This window comes from Lactuca sativa, chromosome 5, assembly GCF_002870075.4.
Source record: "Lactuca sativa cultivar Salinas chromosome 5, Lsat_Salinas_v11, whole genome shotgun sequence".
Taxonomy (NCBI): domain Eukaryota; kingdom Viridiplantae; phylum Streptophyta; class Magnoliopsida; order Asterales; family Asteraceae; genus Lactuca; species Lactuca sativa.
Genome location: NC_056627.2, coordinates 101,121,472 through 101,135,823, shown reverse-complemented (window position 1 = coordinate 101,135,823; position 14,352 = coordinate 101,121,472). Strand labels below are relative to the sequence as shown.

General features: G+C 33.3%; 1 protein-coding gene across 1 annotated transcript; it reads left to right on the top strand.

The window, feature by feature from the left end:
- The first annotated feature begins 494 nt into the window (after positions 1 to 494).
- On the top strand, positions 495 to 7,363 carry LOC111881122 (uncharacterized). Its single transcript, XM_052764270.1, has 12 exons — positions 495 to 713; positions 1,085 to 1,148; positions 1,663 to 2,262; positions 3,058 to 3,162; positions 3,259 to 3,411; positions 3,511 to 3,588; positions 3,749 to 3,841; positions 4,152 to 4,271; positions 4,671 to 4,748; positions 5,604 to 5,783; positions 5,864 to 5,965; positions 6,892 to 7,363. The coding sequence occupies exons 1-12, from the start codon at positions 703 to 705 to the stop codon at positions 7,123 to 7,125; spliced, it is 1,818 nt and encodes a 605-aa protein (XP_052620230.1). The 5' UTR covers positions 495 to 702; the 3' UTR covers positions 7,126 to 7,363.
- Positions 7,364 to 14,352: the final 6,989 nt, after the last annotated feature.

The window sequence follows — 14,352 nt, the reverse complement described above, 5'->3', positions numbered from 1 at the left end:
TAGAAATGTTGGTAAAGCTTTCTTCGTGATCGTTGTTTGAGAAAGTCATATTCAAGCAGCTATAATAAAGAGAATTTTGGATTCTGGTTGTAAATGAATAACTAAATGAAATACCACATGTTACATATGGAATGAAAACCTAGTTTTTTGGTTTCTTAAATGTGTGTTCGGAATGTCAGTCCTACATGTACAGTTCTTTCTATCGTATTCCGAAATTGAGTAGGTGAGTTCGAAATACACAATGTCAGATTTAGGATTCCAAACTATATCTATCACTAACTTTTTTAGAATGAATAATGCTTTTCCGAAATAACTTATTCCAAAGATGGTAGTCATTTTTACAAATGTAGTTTTATTAGATTACTCTTTATAAATTACTCTTTATAAGGGTTAATTCTATTTTTATTTTCACAAACAATATTTGTTTATTTAGAAATAAAAGAGTGTTTATCTATAAAATAAACCGAACTACAAAAAGTATTTCACTAAATTTTCTTGTGTAATATTCCATTGATGATACGCATCAAGCAAGAGCCATTTTAACAACGCAAGAACCGCTAAATGTTCCATCTCCACCCCTAAATCGACAGACCTCCTCCAGGAAACGCTTTTGATTTCCTGCCACACCTTCCATCTTTTCGTACCTTGTTTCTCCAATCTTCAACAACTTGTAGTTTGGCAGCACTACAATCTCCGTCGACCATGCTGCGGAGGTACAATCACAAATTCCATTACTTCATTGCTATGCGTCAATAGTTAACATATAGTTTAGTTTCTAATTCGAATGTTGCTCTAGGGTTTTTTATGGTCGTATACGTGATTTGATTATTTTGTGAAGCTGTAAGTGCTTCAGGATTAGGGTTTAGTGTTCTTAATTAACCCGCATTTGTTACCTTTCTCCTTTATCTTTGAGTTCTGGATTTTTCTTATTTTCATTCAAACGTAGTGATCCTGAAACTTGAATGAATCACCAGCAATGTTGAATTTGTAAACCTTCCATAGTTTTATTGTGTATCCAAAACAGGACAGATAATCTTTAGTCTGAATTTTCAGTCAATTTACTATTATCATTTTTCTTCTGAAGGTCTATTTTGGAAATATCTTCTCGTCGATCAGTTGGAAGGATTTCACCACGAATAACAACTCAGGCATGTTTGCGGACCTTATTTTCTATCCTTCTTAATGCAAAATGATTTAATAAATATCTATCCTTAACAGCATTGTTGAGCTTTATGGAAAACGTGAACCAATAAACATATTCAGTAAACCTATATATTTTTGATAAATCCTATTAAGAAGTCCTGTATTCTCTAGAATGCTCTTATCTCTTGTAGAAGGTTGAGTATAATGTTTTGAACTTGGCAAGTTGTTACATTAGGTTAACATGTCTGTCTAATTCCACAAGTTCTAGAAAGAGAAAGTTGGTTTAAGAGGTGCAAATAAGGACTTTTCATGTAAAATTGACTAGCTGGTTACTTTTTTAACCATTTGTTATCATATTTCTCATACTTGTTTGTCCTATACTCTATATGTATGCGTATATTTACTTGTTTGTGTAAAATAAGAAAGTATAGGAAAATCCTGTATAAATACTTCAATGCAGATTGTTGAAAACATATTGTTTACACTCTTATTTCTTCATGGCTGAAACACTTGTAGCAGATACCTTTGTATCTTTCCTCTAGGAAGGAATTCTCTACTGCATCTCAGTCAAATTCACCAGAAAATCCACCAAACTCTGGGGGCAATTTGTCCAAAGTTTTTATAGGAAGTATAGCCTTAGGTGTTGCTGGTATAACAGCTTACCAGACTGGCTACTTTGATAAAGTATTAACCAAGGAACAGAATAATGATCTTAACACAAATCCACTCCCAATTGTCCATGAAGAACCTGAAAAGTCAGTGTCAGAAGAACAAGTTGCTGTTGAAAATGTTAAAGATTCTGAGATTTTAAGTCCACCTGTTGACAATAGTGAGAAGGGAATTGAAACTGATCCGTATTATGGCAAAAGGGAAGAAGAAAATCAGTCTGAAATTGAGAAATTACCAATTTTGGAACCTCAAGATGTTATTTCTGGACAAGAGGGTGATTTGCCAATATCAACTTCTGATAGTTATGATGCAATAGCTAAGATTCAAGAGGATCTTGGTGCAAATAGTCAAGATTTGAAGTCAACTACAGAAGAGCATGAGGAAGTTCAAAGTAGCTCAATACTGAATGAGGTTGCTCCAGTTCTTGAAGCAAATGAGATAAAGTCTGAGGTATGTTTTTGTTTTTGCATAATGGTTCTAGAGCATTTTAGATGGTGTTTGGTATGATGGAATTGGGAAAGGAAAGGAATGGAATGGTTCATTCCGTTGAAGGAAAGTGATTCCTTCCATGTTGTTACTTTTCATTCATTGGTAAGTAGGTTTTGTTTATTCTAGGGGTAATCTCATAAAAGACCTTATATTTTGTGCTTTTTTTTGGGATTAAACCTCAGCTTTATTTTTTCCTGAAAAAGACCTTGTATTTTTTCCAAAAAAACCCTCAACTTTGTCTTTTTTTTTTCTCCAAAAAAACCCTCAACCTTCTAACTGCTTCCAAATAAACCCTCAACTTTGTTAGTTTTTCTTGAAAAAACCCTTGCGTTTTACAATTTTTTTTTGGAAAAAAATGACTAAAAGGGCCAGATCAGAAAAAATGAAAAAATACAAGGTCTTTTTCAGGCAAAAAATAAATTTGAGGTTTAATCCGGAAAAACACAAAGTATAAGATCTTTTTTTGAGATTAACCCTTTATTCTATCATGGAATGGAATGAAGAATCACAATATAACTCATTTTTGCTTGTGTAACTAATAATAACTCAAATCTTTTTTAAAAAGTTCAATAATTTTAGTTGAAGTTCAATTTATTTTCTAAAATTAACTAGAAGTTTCTATGACCATATTGGTGTTTTAATCTTTTAAGAGCTTTAATAATGTATAAAGTAGAGTTTAAACTATACATTGTATTTGCATATAATATAAAAAATTCATATGAAAACAACCAATCAAACCCTAAATCTTTTTTTTAGGGTATCCTGAGCAACGATAATAAAGAGCCAGATGCCCTTCTTGATGAATACCTTTTAAAAGATAAGGCTGAAGAAAGTGCTCCAGTATCTTCATATCCAGAGAAGGTTAGATACCAAAAACATAATTTTATTTGTAGTTATATTATATGCCTCGAGGAAACAAGTTACTAATTTCCAATTTCTTGTGATGTTAAAATGAAGGAAATAGCTGAGGCTGTGATGGGTAATAATGACATTTACGTGGCAAATGATGGAAAGATAGTTTTGGATTTCTTGCAAGCCATTCACACAGCTGAAAAAAGACAAGAAGATTTGGATGCTCGTATTTTTTCTGAAGAAAAGAGGTTATTAAAGGCAAGACTATTTGTTCTCAAAATTGCTATTGTTTTCCCTTTCTACCCCTACAACCCTACTATTGTTCCATTCCTGCTTAACTTTTGAAATATATTTTAGGAGAAATATGATAAGGAGTTGAAAGATGCAAGAGCACGTGAACTCATGTATGCTGAAAGAGAGACAATTTTGGATAAGGTTGTTTATATATATATATATATATATATATATATATATATATATATATATATATATATATATATACTTTTTGATGAACAATTTGTCACTAATTTAATGGTAAATGTTGGGTGTTTTATGTGTGATTGGCATCTAAAATTATTATTATATTTATTTGTAGGAATTACATAAAGAAAAGGTGAAAGCAGCTGCAGCTCTCAAGTCACTTCAGGAAAAGTTAGAAGAGGAATTCAGAATGGAGATTGAAAAGAAGGTACAATCATATTTCCATTATTTAAATGCAAGAAATATAGAATCCCTACTTACATTTACTTTTATTTATTTTTTCCTTATTAAAGCATTTTACTTTCAAAGTTCCACTTAATTGTAGAAATTTACTTACAAATTTTCTCATATTAGGATAATATGCTTTGAAAATCCACCTAATTATAGCATTATAAATTCAATTTCAAAGTACAATGCTGTAATAAGAAGAAATGAAAGTAGAATCTTACAATGAATAAAAGTAGATTGCTATTGTTTTTGTAGTTATTCGTGTAAATAGTAGATGTTGAAATTGTCAGGAGTCTGAAGCAGAATTGGAGGTAATGAAATTGAAGGATTTAGCAAAAGCTGAATTGGCTGCAGCAATTGCAAGTGAGAAAGCATCCCAAATTGAAAAAATGGAAGAGGCAAATCTCAATGTATGATCACATCAACTTAATTCTTTTCTTATAATCATTAAAACTTATAATGCTGTAATAAGAAAAATGAAAATACAATATACCATAATCATCACTAAAATTTTAAAAAGATATTAATAATAACTTTCCAAGGTGTAAACGTTCACGTCTAATCTAATCTAAGAAACATTTTTTTTCCTCTCTTTCTCTTTTAGTATAACATCAACAAATTAGTTTACTATTATTATTATTTTTTACCTTTTTGACCAATGCTACTTTATTAGAAACGTAACATACACTTGATTACACATGTTAGGAAAGAGGGTACAATAGTAAATATGGCGACACAATCATATTTTAGTTGGTGTTTTTTTGACAGGAAATTAATGTTTTTTTTTTTAAAAAAAAATTATTATGCAGATAAATGCTTTGTGTATGGCATTCTATGCAAGATCTGAAGAGGCTCGCCAGACACATTCTGTCCACAAGCTTGCATTGGTTTGTTTTTTAGACCATTTTCTTTGCCTTACGTATTATTATATGCTCTGTGGATGTGGATTTTTGTAATTAGGGTTTTAATTGTGTATTTTTGTTGATTAGTTTTTTCAAAATCTTTGCTTAGGTCCCATTAAGTATAAAGTTGAGTTTTAATCCGGAAAAAACACAAAATATAAGGTCTTTTATGAGATTAACCCTAATTCTTATGTTTACATAAGGTAATAGTAATTATATATAGCATACTACTTTCATTTCTTCCTATTACAACATTGTTCTTTGAAAAGTTCACCAGTTATAGCAGTGTAATCTAATTAGTAATTACAAAGCTATTTTCACTTATAAAATTGGGTAGATTTTTCAATGTATAATGTGTTAATAAGAATATAATTTTTCAAAATACAATGCCTTAATCGCAAGCACAATGTTGTAATATAAATAATTAGAAGTATGATGACATAATACAAAAAATAAATGAAAGTACATTGCTATTTCTTGTATTTAACCCTTACATTACATTTTGCCATTTTATTGGATTAAAGCTCAACTTTATTTATTTATTTATTTTTCTAAAAAAGCTCTTACATCTTGGTGTAAAACCGGAAAAAGATTACCGGTAAGCCTGCTGAAAAGGACCAAATTGAAAAATGGAAAATTTAAGGTCTTTTTTAGGAATAAAATAAACTTGAGCTTTAATCCGGAAAAAACACAAAATATAGGGTCTTTTATGTAATTAACCCTAAAAAAACAAAATCTGCAATGCTGTAATAGAAACGAATAAAAGTAGGATGCTATAATAGAATTACAATTTTTTTTTTTTTTGGTGTGAGATGAATTAATTAAGATTTATATTTACAGGGTGCTCTTGCACTAGAAGATGCTTTGTCTAAAGGGTTGCCTATAGAGAAAGAAATAGAAGCTCTTAAAAGCTACATTGATGGAATCGATAAAGATTCCTTATTAGGTTTGGTCATTGCTTCACTTCCTGAAGACACTTTAAAAAATGGGACAGATACCATACTCCAATTAAATCACAAGGTAATCCTTTCTCCGTGCAAAAAGACGTAAATGCCCTCCTCATTTAATTTATATATATCATGTTTTTTTTCTTTTTATAGTTTGATGGGTTGAAAGGGACACTGCGGCACTTCAGCTTAATGCCGCCAGGTGGCGGTGGCATATTGGCCCATTCATTGGCTTACATTGCATCCGTATTAAAGGTACCTTCAGATCTCTGATTTCCTCTTCATTATATTATTAGTATTTTAATTTTCTATTAGGCATGGACCATTTTTCTAATTTTTTTAAACACGTCATGGACCAAAGAGTATACGATTTAAACACATGGACCATTTCTGTTAAAAAAATATGCAGGGACCTTTTCTGTAAATTATAAGGAGAGCTTTTGTAATTTATTTTCTACACAAGGACCAAACCTGCCAACATATAAAAGTATTGTGGCCAAAGTCTAAAACCCAAACGTAAAAAAATACATCTGTAAATTACAGGAACAATTTTTGTAATTTATTTTCTATAAAGGGGCCAAACCTGCCAACATATGAAACTATTGTGGCCAAAGTCTAAAACCTAAAAGTATACTTTTCTATACAGGGACCAAACTTGCCAACATACGAAAGTATTGTTGCCAAATTCTAAAACCCAAACGTAAAATAATACATAGGGATCTTTTCTATAAATTATAGGGACAATTTTTGTAATTTATTTTCTATACAGGGGCCAAACCTGCCAACATACGAAACTGTTGTGGCCAAAGTATAAAACTTAAAAGTATACTTTTCTATATAGGGACCAAACCTGCCAACATACCAAAGTATTATGGCCAAAATCTAAAACCCAAACATAAAAGACTACGTAGGGCCCTTTTCTGTAAATTACTACAGGGACAATTTTTGTAATTTATTTTCTATACAGGGGCCAAACCTGCCAACATACGAAACTGTTGTGGCCAAACGTAAAGAAAATACCCAGGGATCTTTTCTGTAATTTATAGGGACAGTTTTTGTAATTTGTTTTCTATACATGGACCAAACCTGCCAACATACAAAAAATATTGTGGCCAAAGTCTAAAACCTAAAAATATACTATTTATATATCACTTGCTTTATAATAATGATTAAAAATTTAGGTGAAGGAAGCGGACAAGTCAGGTGATGGAATCGAGTCAGTAATAAACCGGGTAGAAAGTTTGTTAGCAGATGGGAAGCTTCTAGAAGCTGCAGAAACACTTGAAAATGGTCTAAAAGGAAGTCAAGCAACAGAAGTTGTAGGTGACTGGATTCATCAAGCAAGAAATCGTGCTATCACTGAACAAGCCTTAACTCTCCTCCAATCTTACGCCACGTCAGCAAGCTATACTTGATTTCAAAAACTCACTTTCACTTGTTACACATCTTGAGTCAACGTGAATAAAGAGGACCAGAATTTTTCAACCGTGGTTTTGAGTTGACACCATTTTTGGTTGCGAATAAATTTTTTTTTTTTTTTTGATTAATCTGTAAACAAAATTGATGAGAAGTTGTATAAGATTAATGTATGAGTGATCTTGATGTAATAACTCATGATTTGTTAAATCGAGTTGATTTGAAATTGGGGTTTGATTTTTAGTATCATTTTCATATCTTCCTAAAATTTAAAAATGTTTGACATAAAAAGCAAGAATAAAAGACTTTTTCCATCCATCCTAAATTAACAAAATAGACATATCGGTGAAGTATTTTATTTGGAGTAAAAAGTATACAAAGATTGGAAGTGTATGCAAAACTAATTATTCACATTTTTTTAAGCAAATAAAACTTCTAAGAAAAATCAAGGAATCAAAGGTGTCCATCTAAAAATCTGATATAATATCCAATTTATTTTCCAAATCAAGGGGCGTCCATGGACACCCTTTGTATATACATATATAATATAGCATCGCCCTTATATCTTATAATTCTCGTGACAACTTCCCAATGATGTGAATAAGATCTCTCTACGAGTGTACTAACCAAATATACAATTCACACATTGGTCTATTCGATGGATAAATTCTTGAAATGAAATACGTGTGCCTCATTTGAATAGAAGGATAACTACATTCCGCATATGAATAATATCCGTAATAAGGTTGGAATAAAAATAAGGTGAATTAAGTACATTAAAAGTCATAACATTGTTTTGAAATCATGTATTTTACTAACAAGTTGTCAACATATTCAAGGCGGCAAAACTCCTACATAGGTTGTCAAGATATTCAACCTGGTAAAAAATTTACATTTATATGAATAAGTAAAGCTATTGAGAAATGTATAAATTACATACATGATATCGATAATAATTTTCTAGTTCCACCGGTGTATCTAGTTATACTTTTTGGATCTAAGAAACTTTATTATAGAAATCTATATTGGTCTACACTTCTTCGAATACCCACATAATAAGGAACCTTTCGGTTATTTGTCAAGAATTCGGAAATGCTTACATGACATCTCCTACATTACATGATATTGATAATAATTAAAGACAAAATTACAAAAATGGTCCATATGGTTTGCCAAAAGTCACAAAGTCAGTCCTTGCTAATTTTTTTTGACGAACATGGTCCCTGTGGTTTCCAAAACTTGCATCAATGGCCCTTTTTGCTAACGCCGTTACTGTTCATCCGTTAGTGTAAGGGTATTTTGGTCTTTTCAAGTAGCAGAGACTGGGTTTGTGACTATGGGTAAACCATAGGGACCATTCAAAGTAAATGGGTGGAAAAGTCACAAACTCATAAACATAAAATATAGAAAAAAAATACATAAATGGTCCCTATGGTTTACCCATAGTCACAAACCCAGTCCCTGCTACTTGGAAAGACCAAAATACCCTTACACTAACGGATGAACAGTAACGACGTCAGCAAAAAGGGCCATTGATGCAAGTTTTGGAAACCAAAGGGACCATGTTCGTAAAAAAAAATTAGCAGGGATTGACTTTGTGACTTTTGGCAAACCATGGGGACCATTTTTGTAATTTTGTCATAATTAAATTAAATAAGAATGTACTAATCTATATTCTAATAAATGAATCCTTTTTGACACATGACATCTCCTACATTCATTTTCCTATCAAAGTTAAATTACTATTTTATCCTTCATCTTATATTAATTAAATTAAATAAATAAATCCTATACAATATATTCACCCGCAGAAACTATAGTCAACCTGTGTGATCCCAATATTATCTCCATTTTGATTGAATGTGTTCCTTAAAATAGCAACAATCTTTTAAGATATCATTAAAAATTGCAATAAATCAGTATACAAATCGTATCCCAATTTGAATCCGAGTGACTAAGAACTTCCTCTATTTCATATATACCTCAAAAGCAAAAATAAATAAATCATTTGCACACCGCCTTTCTCGACTATTCTCCACCAATCCACGATTCACAACCTCCAGCCTCATCTTCATCTGTCATCGAATTCAGACCTTCAAAACGCATAAAATCGTATCAGCTTACAATTATAATTCCAATCTTCATTACAGGTTTGATCTTGGTTATAAAATATTTGAATTTGGTGTTTGAGGAAGTAAATAGGTCATTTGCTATTAAAAGTGGGTATGCTCATATATTCCGTTTTTCGGTTCGACTTTTCACCTCCTGGCGAAGACCATGGCTAAAGAAACGAAAAATATATGGGTTTCAATGTTTCTTTCACTTTGATGGTATCTCTTTCATATTGCTCTTGCACAAGAAGAACATTCCTGATCGGGAGAAGTACCTCTAAATCAAAATCTATGAGATTTAATAGTTTGAAATTTATTTTCCAATATGATTTATAATTAGATCACTTTGTGTGTAGATCATTGCTTCGAGATTGCAGGAGTCAGGCTACAGTTGTACTTTGTATGCATGTGGTTATCATTTGTAAACATCTTCCTAATAATTAACAAAAAGTAGAAACTAACAAAAAGTAGATTTTTTAGATGAGTTATAAACTCGTATTTTCCATTTTTTTTTTTTATAATTTTGACATTTGATATTGGTTTATCTTTAGTACGTGCATGAATATGATTCTAGAAAGATATAAAATTTAAAGAATTAATTTTTCTCTCTGCTTCAGGTCATCTATGTTGATCCATCCTATTATCATCTGGGTGATAGACAATAAACATCCGGAAAATATTTACACATGTATTTCCATCTACAAGCTCTATGATTAAAATCTTTTTCGGTTTGTAACATCTTGTTCCGAATCGATTCTTAGTCTGAGGATGTGGATCGAAGATCGGTCGTCATAAGGATTATGACTTTTGAAAAGGTAAGATCTAGGCCCATTTGGGTGCGGGTGATGTATTAGAAGTGATCCGGGTGTTCGGTTCGTGTTTTTGAGCCTAAGGGTATTTCGGTAAAGTGGTAGTTCGGGCTTTTGTGGAAAATGGATTTTTGTTCGAAAGGTCTTAATAAAGGTTTGAGTTGTTATAAGTGTAGAGCTTCTCGTCACCTTTCCATGGATATAAGGATCGTCGAAATCGGGCTTATAACGAAGAAGTTATGGCCTTCGGAAGTTTCGTGGTTTTCAGGCTTAGCCGAGTACACGGGGCGTACACAAAGAGTACGCGGGGCGTACTAGTGAAGAAGGTAGTACGCTGGGCGTACTGACCAAGAGGGTCGCGAATATTCCCCGGAGTACGCTAGGCGTACCATATGTACGCTGGGCGTAGTCCAGTAAGATCAGATCCCTATTTTAGGGTCTTGAACCCTATTTAAGCTCTTTATCTCATAACCTAACCCTAATATCTTCAGCCTCCACCCCTCTAAACCCTAGAAATCGTCATATATCATCTATGGTGGCATTTTGAGCTCATGGAGTCCATTTTTGGGGTGTTTGATCCATTTTCAAGAAGATGGAGTTTGATGCAAAGATAGGAATCAAGGAGGAGCTTATGGATCTGGCTTTTAGGACTCATTCTCAGCTTGATGAAGGTATAAAGCTCTGAACTTGACCATTGATATCTTAGATCTCTCATTTGTGAGTTTTAGTTCATTTTGGTACCAAGGATGAAGCTTTATGGATCAAATTTGATTCTTAGACTTGGGGTTGCCACCCCTGATGCTAATTGAGTCCCTAAGATAGAAAATTTCCATCTTGAAGGTCCCAATGGGTTCATGCATGAGTTAGGGTCACTTTCATGGAAGTAGAATGTCATTTTTGGAGTTTGGGTTTGTTTGGGGCATGCAAAGTCACCAAGTCAGTGACTTTATGGGTTTAGACGTCAAATATAGCTCAGATATGTGATTTAGACTGATGGGATCAATTATTAAGCACTTAATTGATTTTGGGTACGAGTTGTTTGTACGCTGGGCATACTATGTAGTACGCTACGCGTAAAGTCCATTTGCCCAGTACGCTAAGCGTACAGAAGAGGTACGCTGGGCGTACGCTCTCAAGAGGACTTGGGCCTTAGTGGACTTCGGACCTTTGGGCCCTAATGGTTTTGGGCATGGATTTACGGATGGTTGGGTCTGAATGCATCTTGGGACAATATTGGAATAGTTGGGCTTATTGGGCCTTGTGGCCCAATATAGAAAAAGACTTCACATTTGTGGGCCTCGGCTTGGGCCAATTCTTGGATTAGGTTGTTGTGGGCCTTCGTGGGCCAATTAGGGTCAGGATTATTGACCAAGGAGAATATTGGGCTTTAGTATAAGGTCCATTATAAAGGTCTGGGCCCAATTTGGAAAATTGGGCCATTGTTGGTTTTATGGACATTATAGTGTTAGGCTTTTGTTTTGGGTTTGGGCCTTAGTTTTGGATCAGACTAGGCCAGGGGTAGAATGGTCATTTTACCCCATGCATGGATTAAGGAATATGGATGAGACCTAATTGCTAAGTGGGTATATTGTTTTGGTAGTGACAGCTCGGGAAACTGGCGGGGCAGCAGTTAAGGAATTCATGTGAGAAACTTCTGAATGCGAGGTGAGTCTTCTCACGATACCAATGGGTCTAAGGCACCAAGGCTGGCTCATTTTATGATATATGATTCACTAGATGAAGTTGTATTATGTGGCATGTTAGCTGGTTATGTGACAGGAAGTATGCTAGTGGTATATGTGGTATGCTGGTATGGAAGACCATGGGAGAGCCCATGACACCTGGATGTAAGACCATGTGGAGAGCCCATGGCTTTCCTACTATGTTGTAGTGTCAATGTAGATTCACTACTGATATGTCTGATATGCATGTATAGGTGGTATGCTAGTGATTATATGGTATGCTAGTTGTCTTTGTGATACTTGCATGGAAGACCATGGGAGAGTCCATGACACCTGGATGTAAGACCATGTGGAGAGCCCATGACTTTCCTATTAAAGACCATGGGAGAGCCCATGGAACTTAGGTGTAAGACCATGTGGGGAGCCCATGACATCCTGGAGTAAGACCCTGGGGACGATCCCACGACATCCTTATATGTTTATATGTATGGCTTATGTGATTGATATGGCGTATGTGGTAGATATAGTTTTTATAGCTGATATGATATGTGTTATGTGGATTATCTGTGGGGTATGCTCTGGGGAACTCACTAAGTTTTGTGCTTACGGTTTACAGTTTTGGTTTCAGGTATCATCGATTTGGAAAAGAAGAGCTCGGATTGATCGCAATGCACACACCTATGATTTCCGCAATGAATGATTTTGGGATGAACTCTGATAAATGATTTACTGAACTATGATTTGGAATTAAATGGTATCAATGTTTTAGTTATATTAAAAATGAAAATTTTACCCTTGATTGTTGGGTCGGTACACGGTTTGTGGTGGTTTTTGCATCTCGATTAAGGGTTGATGTTTTGGGGACTCAATTTTGTTATGTTGCGTGTAATAAAAAGTTTTCACAAAGTGGAAGGGAAAGAATGTTATAACGACTTCACTATGCAGCCTCACAAAGGCTATGGGACTTCATGTGTGTATGATGATAGCCTTTGTTGTGGTGATGCCATTCCTCGGGTTCGTACCTTTTCTTATTTCTTTAACCTTGACAAAGTTCCTAAATTGGTAGTCAATGGAATTTCACATTAAAATGGAGATTTTTTTGGCCGGTCTTGGACCAGGCCGTGTAGTTTTTGCATATTAAAATGGTTTCTGCCTTCATTCTATTTTACTTTTGTCCTGGTTTTTCTTTTTCTAATTTTTCTACAATAATTATTGAGTAATGTTCATATGTTAGCATGATATTCATTGATTAGTTGAATAAGAGATGCACATATTCACTAGAGAATTAGATTGTTGTGCATCTCTTTTGGAGTTATCTATCTTGTTTAAGTAATGATGCATTTTGAATGTCTGCTCTATTTAATGAGTCCAAACTATAATGTAATAATTGTCAAGCATCTATTTGAAACATATGATCTTGCTTTAATTTTCTCCGTTTCTAATTCATCAACTTCTTGATGTGTTTCTCTTTTGATATAAGTGATTGAGGGAACTATAAGTGTTTGGAAATGCCTCAGATCTTAGAGATTTTTTTAGTTTCATTTTTTATGTGTTGGCTTGCTTAAAAAAATAATGCAAAAGCTTATTGAAATTCTCAGTACCATGTGACTACTAACTAAGGCTGGAGTGTGTTGAGCTCCACCTTAGCTCCTTTACTTGCCCAAGCTTTTCCAAACAACAAGAAACTACTGAAGAGAGAGAAAAGACATGTGGTTGCCCCATTACCACATCACCGTTGCCAAGTGTGTCCAACATTTAATTAAATCAATATAACCTAATCAATGTAAAAGCCTTGAGATATGACCAATAATTGATCAAGTATAACATGATAAATTTGAGGTCTTATGATTACATTTATATGAATATGCATGTATGTCCTTATGGGGTTGCAATTATGTAAACATGGTTTTCTAGATCATAACATATTTCTTTTATATATTATTAGTTTAGTAAGATTTTATAAATCTTTTACACGTGGACACATAGTAGAAATGTACTTATTGAAACATCCATATATATATATATATATATATATATATATATATATATATATATATATATATATATATATAAAACCAATTTTAAAATAATTTCAACCTTTGCAAAAGAATTTAATTTTTATTAAACTGAATGAAATTCCAAAAAAAAAAAAAACATATTAAAACGTCTCAATAATGTGTAAGACAACAATGTGATGTTAAACTAACATAATTTTATCATGAAATTATAATAAGAGAAATTATTAAGTTCATGCAAAAACTAAAATACTAAAAGTATCTTCAATATCTCAAGTCAAAATGTTGCGCCTCTGAGTACAAGGCCACAAGGAGCAAGCGGTTTAGCAGGTGCGGGAACCGAACCGCGGCCGAAAACAAAACACCGTGACCGCGATTTCGAGTGTGCGGTTTGCGAGTGAAGGGAGGCTTCCCCGCCTCTTCTCTCTTCATTCCATTGGTCGATTCTTTTCTTTTTCTTATTCAAACGGTAACATGCAAAAAAGAAAAAAATTATTTTCCTTTTTTTTTTTTTTTTTTTAAGTTTCAACGGCTAGATACATTAATTTTTCATTTTTTAAATACATTTCCCATACTATAAATACCAAACAAATCTAACATAATTTTCAA